The 12,729-nt window shown below is 40.4% G+C and overlaps 2 protein-coding genes across 3 annotated transcripts in view; both read left to right on the top strand.

Annotated features, from left to right (window-relative positions):
• Window positions 1-10,254, top strand: part of RBL1 (RB transcriptional corepressor like 1) — a 70,270-nt gene extending 60,016 nt beyond the window's left edge. For both annotated transcript variants that reach the window (XM_045981769.1, XM_045981770.1), the window contains 4 exons: window positions 455-545; window positions 5,777-5,925; window positions 7,745-7,909; window positions 8,759-10,254. In XM_045981769.1, coding sequence (XP_045837725.1) covers window positions 455-545; window positions 5,777-5,925; window positions 7,745-7,909; window positions 8,759-8,929 — 576 coding nt within the window. In that variant the 3' untranslated portion in view covers window positions 8,930-10,254. The remainder of the gene's footprint in view (window positions 1-454; window positions 546-5,776; window positions 5,926-7,744; window positions 7,910-8,758) is intronic.
• A 612-nt stretch (window positions 10,255-10,866) lies between these two features.
• Window positions 10,867-11,259, top strand: LOC123926440 (uncharacterized protein C14orf119 homolog). Its single transcript, XM_045980295.1, has one exon. The coding sequence runs from the start codon at window positions 10,867-10,869 to the stop codon at window positions 11,257-11,259; it is 393 nt and encodes a 130-aa protein (XP_045836251.1).
• Window positions 11,260-12,729: the final 1,470 nt, after the last annotated feature.

Raw genomic sequence — 12,729 nt, 5'->3', positions numbered from 1 at the left:
ACAGATCATGCCTTTTAGCTATATTGGAGGTAGGAAGGAATTTAGGGGAAGGAATGGAAACAGATTTTCCTTTGGCCATCTGAAAGGAGATGGAAATGAGATGGGAACAGGAAAACAAGCCTTAATGAGACCAGACGATTCTCATATAAGGAATTAAAAAGGAAAAACAAGCTCAGATACTTGAAGTTGCTTTTATTGGGCAAAACCTCATCAGTGTTTAGTTGCTACTTACTAACTCAAGTCTTCTATTTGGTAAACGCCTGTAATGGCATGGTTTAGGTAAACATATTTGCTGTAATCTCCATTTACCAGGCTAATGACACTTTTCCCTTGATTATCACCCATACAAACAAATAGGTTTCCACTGGCATCCTATTTTATTCTTATTTTGGTTTTGCTTAACCTGTGCCTCTTCGTGACTCAGCATTTCCTTTTTTTCTACTCTGACCTATAGGTTTATAGAAGTGTACTATTGAAAAGCATTCCAAGAGAAGTTGTGGCATACAATAGAAACATAAATGGTGATTTTGAAATGACAGATTGTGGTAAGTTGCCCAATTTAATATTCTATATGTAATATACCTTTTTTTTTTTTTAAGATTTCATTTATTTAAATGTCAGAGAGAGAGAGAGAATGCACAGCGGCGGGGAGCTGCAGGCAGAGGGAGATGCAGGCTCCCTGCTGAGCAAGGAGCCTGTTGCAGGACCAATCCTAGGACCCTGGGATCGAGACCTGAGCTGAGGGTAGAGGCTTAACAGACAAACCACCCAGGTGTCCTGTAATATACCTTTGGTTACATTGTATCTAATCAGTGGGTGTCAGGCAACATGGAATCAGTGATGTAGGTGGGATGGATAATGCGTTCATAAATACATTTGGGAAGAAACAAGTGAGATAAATATGGATCAGTTGCCTCCCTCCAAAGAGGGTTGTAAATTGAAACCATTAATTTGTCACCTGTTAGTTGTGTTTTAGAAGTTTCATAGTCTATTTACATACATCAATAAAACACATAAAAGGCTCTTAATAAATTTTTTAAATAAATCTGAATTATAGGGAAAGTAATCAGTGATCAGTGTCAGTGATCTGTCTGGGGTGACAATTAGGGAAATATCTTGTTCATTAATACGTATACTGCCACCACCAGCAAAGCTGCCACCCTGTTGTTACCATCATGCTAAGACTTGAGGCACTAGTAAATTTTTTTTCAAAGAAAGGAAAATCAAACAGTGATTATTCATTTGGTAAGTTGTGAAAATGCCTCTTCCGCCCATCTTTTCCTTGTCTCAGCTTTCCATTACTTATTATGTACATGATTGTCACATGTGCCATGATTTATCGAATTCCACAACGTGAGACATTTTCTTTTTAAGAGAGAGAACAGAGGGAGGAACAGAGGAGAGGGACAAGCAGACCCCACACTGAGCGTGGAACCTGACACAGGGCTCAATCCCAGGACCCTGAGATCATGACCTGAGCTGAAATCAAGAGTTCGACACTTAACCAACTGAGCCACCTGAGCACCAGTGTGAGACATTTAGATTGTTAACCATTATACATACCTTTATGAGAACATCACTATAGCTTAATCTTTGATCCACATCCTTAGAATAAATTCTTAGAGAAAATTGGGTGAGTCAGAGACTTTTTTTTTTTTTTTTTTTTTTTTTTTTTCAGAGACTCTTTTTTAATCACATAAAGATCCATGATCATTATGGTGTTTACTGGGATCTGAACTTTTAAGACCTTACCAAAAAATTCTTTAGTAATAATGTCCTAGAAGAGCACCTAGCTGGTTCAGTTGGTGGAGCAAGAGACTCTTGATCTTGGGGTTGTAGGTGCTCAGCAGGGAGCCTGCTCCCCCCCCCCTCTCTGTCTGCCTCTCTGCCTACTTATGATCTCTGTCTGTCAAATAAATAAATAAAATCTTTTAAAAAAAAGATTTTATTTTTAAGTAATCTCTACACCCAACATGGGACTCGAACCCACAACCCAGAGATCAAGAGTTGCATACTCTGTCGACTGAGGCAGCCAGGCGCCCCATCAAGGTTGAGAGAGTTTTAAAGATTTTTATTTATTTGACAGACAGAAATCACAAGTAGGCAGAGAGGCAGGCACAGAGAGAGGGGGAGGCAGTCTCCCTGCCGAGCAGAGAGCCCAATGCGGGGCTGGATCCCAGGACCCTGGAATCATGACCTGAGCCGAAGGCAGAGTCTTTAACCCACTGAGCCACCCAGGCACCCCGAGGTTGAGAGAGTTTTAAATGCTTGATTCCTTCAAAATAGATAGAGCTTCTTTCTTTTCTTTTTTTGGAGATGGCACAGAAGTGTCCCATCTTTTTTTTTTTTTTTTTTTTTTTTTTTTTTTAAGATTTTATTTATTTATTTGACAGAGATCACAAGTAGGCAGAGAGGTGGTTGGGAAGCAGGCTTCCTGCTGAGCAAAGAGCCCAATGCGGGACTCTATCCCAGGATCCTGAGATCTTGACCTGAGCTGAAGGCAGAGGCTTTTAACCCACTGAGCCACCCAGGCACCCCATAAATAGAGCTTTTTAACCTTATGTAAATGTTAACAACCAGAATTGGAATGACACACAAATATGAATACTATGTATAGTCTATATGTCCAGAAATTTCTAATTCAAGAAGAATATTAAATAATTTTAATAGATCCATGTAGTGAGAATAACCTACAACTCCCGTTACCAAGCCAATATGTCTTGAAAATATTGTTCATTGGGATGGTAGGAGGTGTTACAGGGAAGGGGGACTATGCATAAAAAATTTGAGAAGCATAGAATTAAAATGAATATGTGTTTTTTTCCAACGCAAAAATTCTCAGCCTTTTTTAAGATTTTATTTATTTATTTGAGAGAGAGAGAGAGAGCACAAGCAAGTAGGATAGGGACAAGCAAGCTCTCTGCTGGAGCCCAATGTGGGGCTTGATCCCAGGACTCTGGAATCATGACCTGAGCTGAAGGCAGATGCTTAATTGACTGAGCACTCAGGCACCCTTCTCAGAGCCTTTAATGTACTAACATGGATTCTGAATTTCCAAGAGAGGGTATAATATGCACCATTTCCTTAGCTTATTTTAACCTCATAGCTTTTTCCCACCTATTAAGATCCTTCAGAATAGCAAGAGAAGCACCTGTCTAGTTCAGTTGGTAGACATGTGACCCTTGATCTTGGAGTCATGAGCTCAAGCCCTATATTGGGCATAGAGCTTACTTTAAAAAAATAATAATTGGGTGCCTGGGTGGCTCAGTCAGTTAAGCATCTGCCTTCAGCTCAGGTTATGATCCCCAGTGTCCAGGGATCAAGTTCTGCATCAGGCTCCCTGCTTGGCGGGGAGCCTGCTTCTCTCTGCTCCCCCCCACTGCTGCTTGTGCTCTCTTTCTCTCAAATAAAATCTTTAAGTAACAATAATAATAACAATTAAATAAATTAAAAAAAAATAGCAAGAAGGGGTGTCTCGCTAGCTAAGTAGAAAGAGCATGAGAGTCTTGATTTCAGAATTGTGAGTTTCAGCCCCACACTGAGTTGTAGAGATTGCTAAAAATAAATAAACTAAAAAAAAAAGTGATGCCTGGGGCATCTGGGTGGCTCAGTGGGTTAAGCCTCTGCCTTCGGCTCAGGTCATGATCCCAGAGTCCTGGGATCAAGCCCCGCATCAGGCTCTCTGCTCAGCAGGGAGCCTGCTTCCCTCTCACTCTCTGCCTGCCTCTCTGCCTACTTGTGATCTCTGTCTGTCAAATAAATAAATAAAATCTTAAAAAAAAAAAAAAAAAGTGATGCCTGGGTAGCTCGGTCAGTTAAGGGTCCAACTCCTGACTTTGGCTCAGGTCATGATCTCAATGTGGTGAGATTGAGCTCCACATCAGGCTCCTCACTCAGCAGGGAGTCTGCTTGAGATTCTCTCCCTCTCCCTCTGCCCCTCCTGCCACTCGTGTGTGAGTACACTCTGAAATAAGTAAATAAATAAATATTTTAAAACGTAAATAAAATTTTTTAAAAATACCAAGGGTAGTGGCACCTGGGTGGCTCAGTGGGTTTAAGCCTCTGCCTTCGGCTCAGGTCATGATCCCAGGGTCCTGGGATCAAGCACCACATCAGGCTCTCTGCTCAGCAGGGAGCCTGTTTCCCCTCTCTCTGTCTCTGTCTGCCTCTCTGCCTACTTGTCTGTCAAATAAATAAATAAAAATCTTTAAAATTAAAAAAAATTTTAAGGGGCACCTGGGCGACTCAGAGGGTGAAGCCTCTGCCTTCACTTCAGGTCATGGACTCAGGGTCCTGGGATCGAGCCCTACATCGGGCTGTCTACTCAGCAGGGAGCCTGCTTCCCCCTCTCTCTCTGCCTGCCTCTCTGCCTATGATCTCTCTCTCTGTCAAATAAATAAATAAATCTTTAAAAAAATAATTTTTTTTTTTAAAATACCAAGAGTGAAAAAAAGACATCCAAACTGTGACTGAGATCCCTATAGTTCCCTGGGGCTGCTTGGCCCTTGGACTATGTTTGAGTTTTCTGGTTTTCCTAGGACGGAAGGATGCTTTTATCCTTGTTTGCAATGTTTGCAGACCAGTGTATTGAGAATGAGAACTTTTTTTTCATACGCTGAATTTTTTTTTTTAAGATTTTATTTATTTGAGAAAGAGAACTTGGGGAGGGGGAGGGGCACAGGGCGAAGCTGATGCCCAGCTGAGCAGGAAGCCTCATGCAAGACTTGATCCCAAGACCCCAGAAGCATGACCGGAGCCAAAAGTAGACGCTCAACCAATAGCCACCTGCCCCTGTGCTGAATTATTTTTAACTGCCAGGGGTTTTCTTATCTCCCGTAAGCAGATGATTCTTACATGTTCAAGTAGACAATGGTTTGTAATACTCTTCCCAAAGAAAGAGTAAGGTAAAGTTCTTCATGGTGCAGTAAGCTATCCCAGAGCAACACAGTAAATAGGAAAGCACCTCAACGCAAGCTATCACTTTATAACTGAGGATGCTTACTATAAACTGAGCGCCAAGGTTTCTGTTGTGCTTGGGGAAAATAAGGCTCTTAGAACACTTAATCACCTGCCTTGTATTTGCAGAAAAATAAACACAAGTACTTTATCTTGCTTCTTCCTTCACCTATGAGGGTATGCTTTACCTTTTTAGTGTCTGTCCACCTTCCTCAAATAGCCATTATGAATATCTGCAGGCTTTTTGTTACGCAAAGCTCATGATTTGCCACAGCCATCCATACTCTGGAGCTCAGTTTAGCTAAATCCCAGTCCAGAGCTAGTGGCCCTCTGGCCACCAGTGACAATGAGCTCAAAAATGTTGTGAAGGGGTGCCTGGGTGGCTCAGTGAGTTAAAGCCTCTGCCTTCAGCTCAGGTCATGATCGCAGAGTCCTGGGATCGAGCCCCGCATCGGGCTCTCTGCTCAGCAGTTAGCCTGCTTCCTCCTCCTCCTCTCTCTCTGCCTACTTGTGATCTCTGTCTGTTAAATAAATAAATAAAATTTTTAATAAAAAAAAAATGTTGTGAAAACATCTCTTGCTGAAGTAATATCTAGAGTAAAATATAGTAGCATAAGTTTGCATTTTTGCATTTCTCAGGATTCCAATTTAATTTATACATTATATAAATGGATTTCTGAACCTTTTCTAAAAACATTAATTGCTTTACATAAAGATTTGTGTTAACCTGATTTTTTTTATGTTGTGAAGAGAGTTGTAATTCAAATCACCACTTTATATATTAAAGTGTATCTATCATAACACTGAATTCTTTCAACAGACTTGGAAGATGCTACAAAAACACCTGACTGTTCCAGTGGACCAGTGAAAGAGGAAAGAGGTGATCTTATCAAATTTTACAATACAATATATGTAGGAAGAGTGAAGTCATTTGCACTGAAATACGACTTGTCAAATCAGGACAATGTGGTACGTTTTATATTTTACTGTATGAGTATTTATAGTCATAGTTGGAATACTGTGAGCTTACTAAATAAGTGTTTCAGAGGCAAAGTGCCACTGATACATTATGTACGAGGAAAAAAAGCTAGTAATTAGAGAGTGTTTAAGACATTGATACAACACAGACCAGAGGAAATCATGGAAATGTTATCCATACTGTGATTATGTTGCTGGAAATTATGTTAACATATGGGCAAGTACTAGATGAAAATATGGAAAAATGAATTCAATTCTGATCATTTTTTCTCTTTGTTTTGATTTATCTTGTTATATTTATATATGAGATAACTGTTTTTCTCAAGATAAAGAAAAAAGGAAATAAATAGACCTGAATCATTAATAGAGGCAACACTAAGACATTTTATGGAGATTAGGAAGTACCAGAAAGTCTGTGAAAGTATCACCAGTGTATAAACTGAGGTTGGTTCCCACGAGACTAGACATGAGTTGTAGAGGGACCTAGAAGAAACTGTATCTAGCCAGTAGCCATATATGTGTATTTGTATCTCTTGTCCTTGTCCCTCACTGCCCTTGTCCCTTTCAGGGAGTGTAGTCTGTGACTGTTCTCAGAGGTTTTGACTGTTCATTCAGTTCTGTCAGTTCCATCTCCCCTGCCATGAGTATGATTATCATTAGCCAATTGAAACTACTTTTATTAGGGGCACCCGGATGACTCAGTTAAGTTTCTCTTGATTTCAGCTCAGGTCTTGATCTCCAGGCTGTGAGTTCAAGTCCCATGCTGGGCTCCAGACTGGGCATGGAGCCTGCTTTAAAAATAAAAAAGAATTTTATTAGCTTCAAGTAAAGATGATGAATGAAATTATTAATTAAGGAGCCATCTCCATTTATCCCAGAATGGAAACATTATACAGAATATTAAAGTCAAGTGTAGTACCTGCTCCTCTATTTCTAAATCATTTGCATTTCAATGTAAAGTCTTAACCCTTTCCCCAACAGATTTGTTCCATGTTGGAACTCATCCTCCTGGCTCAGAGAATTCTGTCTCTTTTTTATTCCCTCTGCTACTACTTTGGTTAGTGTGTGTGTGTGTGTGTGTGTGTGTGTGTGTGTGTGTGTGTAGAGAAAGAGATTATTTTTGTGTTAGGACATCAATTACTTTGCCTTAACTTCCTGTTCATGATCAAGAGGTTCCTGTGCTTCTGGCTTACCACTTCTGGGTGTCTCACTCAGAATTCTTCAGGATTCCTGAAATATTCAGGAAAATAAATTTTAGTTTATCTGTTAGTAATGGTTGAAAAACAAGGGAGTAATGGACCATGTCTTTGCTTTTTTCAGCCATAAATAAACTCTTACAGTATTGCTGACACTTAACTAAGAAATTTCAATAAGAATAAAAGTATGGAGGGCACCTGGGTGGCTCAGTGGGTTAAGTATCAACTCAAGTCATGATCTGGGGGTCCCAGGATCAAGCCCTGCCTCAGGCTCCCTGCTCAGTGGGGAGTCTGCTCCTACCTCTGCCCCTCATCCCACCCATGCGCACCCTCATCCTCTCTCTCTCTCTCCCTTTCATTCAAATAAACAAAGTCTTTAAAAAAAAAAAAAAAAGTAGGACATACCATTTAAAAAAAAAATTAAAAATATGATGGTGCCTGGCTGGCTCATTTAGTAGAGGATGCAACTCTTGATTTTGGGTTCGTGAGTTCAAGCTCCCTGCTGGGCATGACACCTACTTTTAAAAAAAAAGAAGAACAAGAAAACACATACAAAGTGGTGGGATTCAAAAAAAGAAACTTATCTTACAAAAATTTACTTTCGGTTATTTCAGATGGAAGCTCCACCTCTCTCTCCTTTTCCACGTATTAAGCAACAACCAGGCTCACCACGACGCATTTCCCAGCAACACTCCGTTTATGTTTCCCCACATAAGAATGGGTCAGGCCTTACACCAAGGAGTGCTCTGCTATATAGGTTCAACGGCAGCCCTTCTAAGGTAAGGTACACACAGACTTACTCCGAAACAACCTATATACATGTGTTAAAAATTGGATTTCAGATTACCAGTTAGTAATCTTAAATCTTGCTCTTTGTCTGCAAAGTTACTACTAATAAATATAAGATCAATTTTTTTTTAGATTTTATTTATTTATTTGACACAGAGAGAGAGACACAGTGAGAGCAGGAACACAAGCAGGGGGAGTGGGAGAGGGAGAAGCGGCTTCCCGCCAAGCTGGGAGCCCGATGCGAGTCTCGATCCCAGGATCCTGGGACCATGCCCTGAGCCCAAGGCAGACGCTCAACGACTAAGCTACCCAGGCATCCCAAGGTCAATCCAATCTTCAAAGCCATGAGAAAATGAGTTCTAATAATCTTTATTAGGTTAGTCTAGATTCAAAAAATAATCTCTGGGGCACCTGGCTAGCTCAGTCAGTGGAGCCTGTGACTTTTGATCTTGGGTTGTAAGTTTGAATTCCATGTTGGGTGTAGAAATTACTTAAAAAGTTAAGAAAAGGTGCACCTGGGTGGCTCAGTGGGTTAAGCCTCTCCCTTCGACTCAGGTCATGATCTCAGGGTCCTAGGATCGAGCCCCACATCAGGCTCTCTGCTCAGCGGAGAGCCTGCTTCCCCTTCTCTCTGCCTGCCTCTCTGCCTACTTGTGATCTCTCTCTCTCTCTCTCTCTCTCTGTGTCAAATAAATAAATCTTTAAAAAAATAATAATAATCTCTACCCTACTGTTGAGCTTTGGATAGAGTACTGGAGAAAATAGTTAGCTTATTAGTCCCTTGCTGTTATTTCCTCTTTTTTCCCCCCTTTTACTCACACATTTCCTCTGTTTTGCAGAGTTTGAAAGATATCAACAATATGATAAGGCAGGGTGAACAGAGAACCAAGAAGCGAGCAATAGCCATCGATGGTGATGCAGAATCACCTGCCAAACGCCTCTGTCAAGAAAATGATGATGTTTTGCTTAAACGACTACAGGATGTTGTCAGCGAGAGAGCAAATTATTAATGCCCTTCCTATTTCTATGATAAAAGCACTTTCAGGTGGCAGAGTGTTAGGGGCTCTATCCTTCAAAACTTTCAGCCCTGTAGATGGAAAGTATCGAATTACACAAAACATTGTACCAAAATTATGTGCTTTTTCTTTTTTTTAACATTTATCCAAAATGTAGTTAACAGCGTATTTTGAGTTGGACTAGAAAGCAATATTTCAAGTGTCTTTTAAACATTTTAGTAGTTAAAGAATTTTTTAAATGTCTACTCCTTGGTTTAGTTTTTAAGATGAAATCAGGAGATAACTCATAATTTTTTAGCTCATTTTTTAAAATAAATGGTCTCCTCCTTCTGTGCTTTGTAATATGAAGGTAAATAATCTGTTTTTAATAAGCATGCTTTGAGATATCTCTGTTCTAAATTTAATATTGAGTAGAGGGGCACCTGGCTGGTAGAACATGAGACTCTTAATCTCAGGGTCATGAGTTTGAGCCCCATGTTGGGCATAGAGATTACTTAAAAAATTATATATAGAGAGAGATTGAGAGTAGGGTTTGGTTCCCAAAGCACCTGGGCCAAAGGATGATGCACTAGTCCGCCTCTGACCCACTGTGGCAACTCCACATCCAGGTGCCACTGCCATTCTGGATTGTCTAGCTCCCTTCTCATGCCCTTTCTCTCTTTGAGCATAAGCAGATTTGTACCTGAGCCCATGCATTACTGTGCTTCTTGCCTTCTAACCCTAAGCCTTCTTAGTTGATGTCACAGCCTAATAAAAGGGGTACTTAGGTGCAGCTTTCCAAAGAATCAGCTGTTCAATATTCACTTTTTCTAATGTGTTTCCAGAATCTGGAAGGACATGGATAAACCATTCTTAATTAATTTTGAGAAAGTTATGAAATGTATGTTTTTTAAACTGCAAACCTTATTTTTTTAAATACAAAATGTTTAACTTAACTTATATCTAACCCTGGCTAATTCGAGTTAGTCTAAGATTTGGCTGTAAATTTGTAATTGCTATTGTCAGGAATTTTATTTTTAAATTTTAAGAAAAGTGATTTTGGTAATACATTACTTTTCTGAAAATTACATCCTCATTTTTTGTGTAGTATCTACACATGTTGTAAGCCAAATAACATCAAATTTGTCTAAAGTCGTTGTATATATTTTTATGTAGCTGTAAGTATTATGTCATTTTCATCCTCCTTATTAATGTGGAAAATATACATGAGCATTGTACATTGACTATATAAGAAGCTCTGGATATGTTTTTATCAATTTTTAAGACAGTATCCATGTACATAAAATAGCTAATAAAACAGAGTTTTTGAGATATTGAAAGACACTGTATTTGTGTTGTTTTTGCATGACTAGAAGCAATTCTGCAGCCTTCTACAACCTATACCTTCTTAAATACCTGCTTTATGTCTTTTAAATACCTTAGTGTAACTTCAAGGTTAATGTTCTGGTAGTTTCCAGGGGGCTAGGAAGAGATTGGGGAGTGGCTGCTTGAATACAGGGTATTTTTTTGAGGAGATGAAAACATTTTAGAACTTGATCTAGAAGGTGGTTGTATAGTGTGAATTTACTAAGTGACACTTTAATTTTGTTTTTTAAAGATTTTATTTGTTTATTTGACAAACAGAGATCACAAGTAGGCAGAGAGGCAGGCGGGACCCAGGGGGCTGGGGGAGCAAGCTCTCCACTAAGCAGAGAGCCAGATGCAGGGCTCGATCCCAGGACTCAGATCATGACGTGAGCCCAAGGCAGAGGGTTAACCCACTGAGCCACCCAGGTGCCCCACTAAGTGACACTTTAAAATGATTATTTTAAAAAGTAAAATGAGGGGCTGGCCCTGCTTAGGATTTTCAGGAAACATGGAATTGGCGGCAACAGTTGGAGTTTAAGCAGTTTTGTGACAGTCTCTGGGTCCCTGTGAGAGGAAAGGGGAAGATGCCACTGGAATCATCTTTGTCTTTGATCCCACTATCCTTCCCTTCTCCCTTTCCCTCAGTACCAGAGAGTATTACTAACTCTTCCCGTCCCACAATGTCTTACATCACTTCCCAGGAGATGAAGTGTATTCTGCACTGGTTTGCCAGTTGGTTAGGTCCCCAGCATGAAGGTTTCCTACAGGACCTGGTAGCTAAGGCAGTGCCAGGAAAATTACACCCACTGCTGGGAGGGCTGGAGCAGCTTAATGTCTTTGGAGCAAACCGACTACCTCACATCTCTGAGTGCCAAGTACGTCTTTGGGATCAGTGGTTTCGAGGTTGGGCTGGGCAGGAGCGCAATGAATTTGTCAGGCAGCTGGAGGTCAGACTTTATGGCAGTTTTACCAGGTAGTGGCTGCTCTAGCTGGTAAAGACTGATGGGCATTAAAATCAAAGAAGATAATCACAGCTAATGGAGCCCCAACTTTACCATGAGAACTTCAGATGTGTCACTTAAAGTTCTAGTATTATCTATATATTATCCTGATCGGCTGACCGGACTTGTTGACGAGTACAGGCTTGATTATTATCTTTGGGGGTGGGGAAGGGCAGAGGGAGAGAGAGAATCTTAAGCAGGCTCCATGCCCAGTGCCAAGCCCAAAGCGGGGCTCAATCTCACAACCCTGAGATCATGACCTGAGCCAGCATCAAGAGTTGGACGCTTGACTGACTGAGCCACCCAGGCGCCCCAAGCCTTGGTTATTTCCAACATTAACGGCCTATCAACTGGACTGCTTACATAAATTTTTACATCTAAGTAAAACCAGATCAGCAGTCAACCCCTCAAGAATTTCATGGCTTCTTTTAAAAGTATAACCAGAACCTACATATTATAATTCAAGCGTATTGCTAACCCATGGGCTATAAAGTAAAGCCTTCCTACTCTAGAAACAGGAGAGAAGGACAATAAAAGGTCATGTTTTTGTAGTTTAACTGGATTCATATGGCTGGCTTCACTGCCCTTATCAGAGTCTGGCATAATTACGTGACATCCTAACTTAGCTTTCCTAGTCATGATTTTACAAAATTACAAAATAATCAGGAGAGGGAAGTAGTTAGTTACACCTTCCATACTGATGTTTGTTTGAATCCGAATAGCAATGAGTTTTCCTAAAGCATATGTGATATTCTTGGAGCTCGTAACAGATTCCTATTCTGCAAGTTTGCTCTGTGATATGAAAACAAGTGACACTCTGTAGGTTGAAGGGTTTATTTCTTGTATCAAAATAATGAGTCGTCAAAAAATTAAAATGATTATTTTTATGTTTGATGAATTTCACCTCAATTCAAAAAATGCCTTGGATGCATAAAGAAACAGGACGACTTGAAGCCCTTGGAACGAAATTGTGAAGCAAATTATGATACTGAATTAAGGAAAGCACTCTTAGGAGTCCATTCAGACATTTCTCCAGATGAGACTCACAGCTTAAAGTTCTTTCCTAATTAATAATATTTTTTCAAAGATTTTTTATTTATTTATTTGACAGAGAGAGACAACAAGAGAGGGAACACAAACAGGTGGCGTGGGAGAGGGAGAAGCAGGCCTCTTGCTGAGCAGGGAGCCCAATGCGGGGCTCCATCCCAGGACCTGGGACCATGACCCAAGCTGAAGGCAGATGCTCAATGACTAAGCCACCCAGGCACCCCTCCTAATTAAGATTTTTATGTGGTTACATTAAATCAGATTTTTTTTAAAGATTTTATTTATTTGACAGAGATCACAAGTAGACAGAGAAGCAGGCAGCAGGGGAGGGGAAGCAGGCTCCCGACTGAGCAGAGAGCCCAATGTGGGGCTCGATCCCAGGATCCTGGGATCATGACC

This window comes from Meles meles, chromosome 16, assembly GCF_922984935.1.
Source record: "Meles meles chromosome 16, mMelMel3.1 paternal haplotype, whole genome shotgun sequence".
In the NCBI taxonomy this organism is placed as follows: domain Eukaryota; kingdom Metazoa; phylum Chordata; class Mammalia; order Carnivora; family Mustelidae; genus Meles; species Meles meles.
Note: the sequence above shows the minus strand (reverse complement) of the source record. Positions and strands in the feature narration are given on the sequence as shown.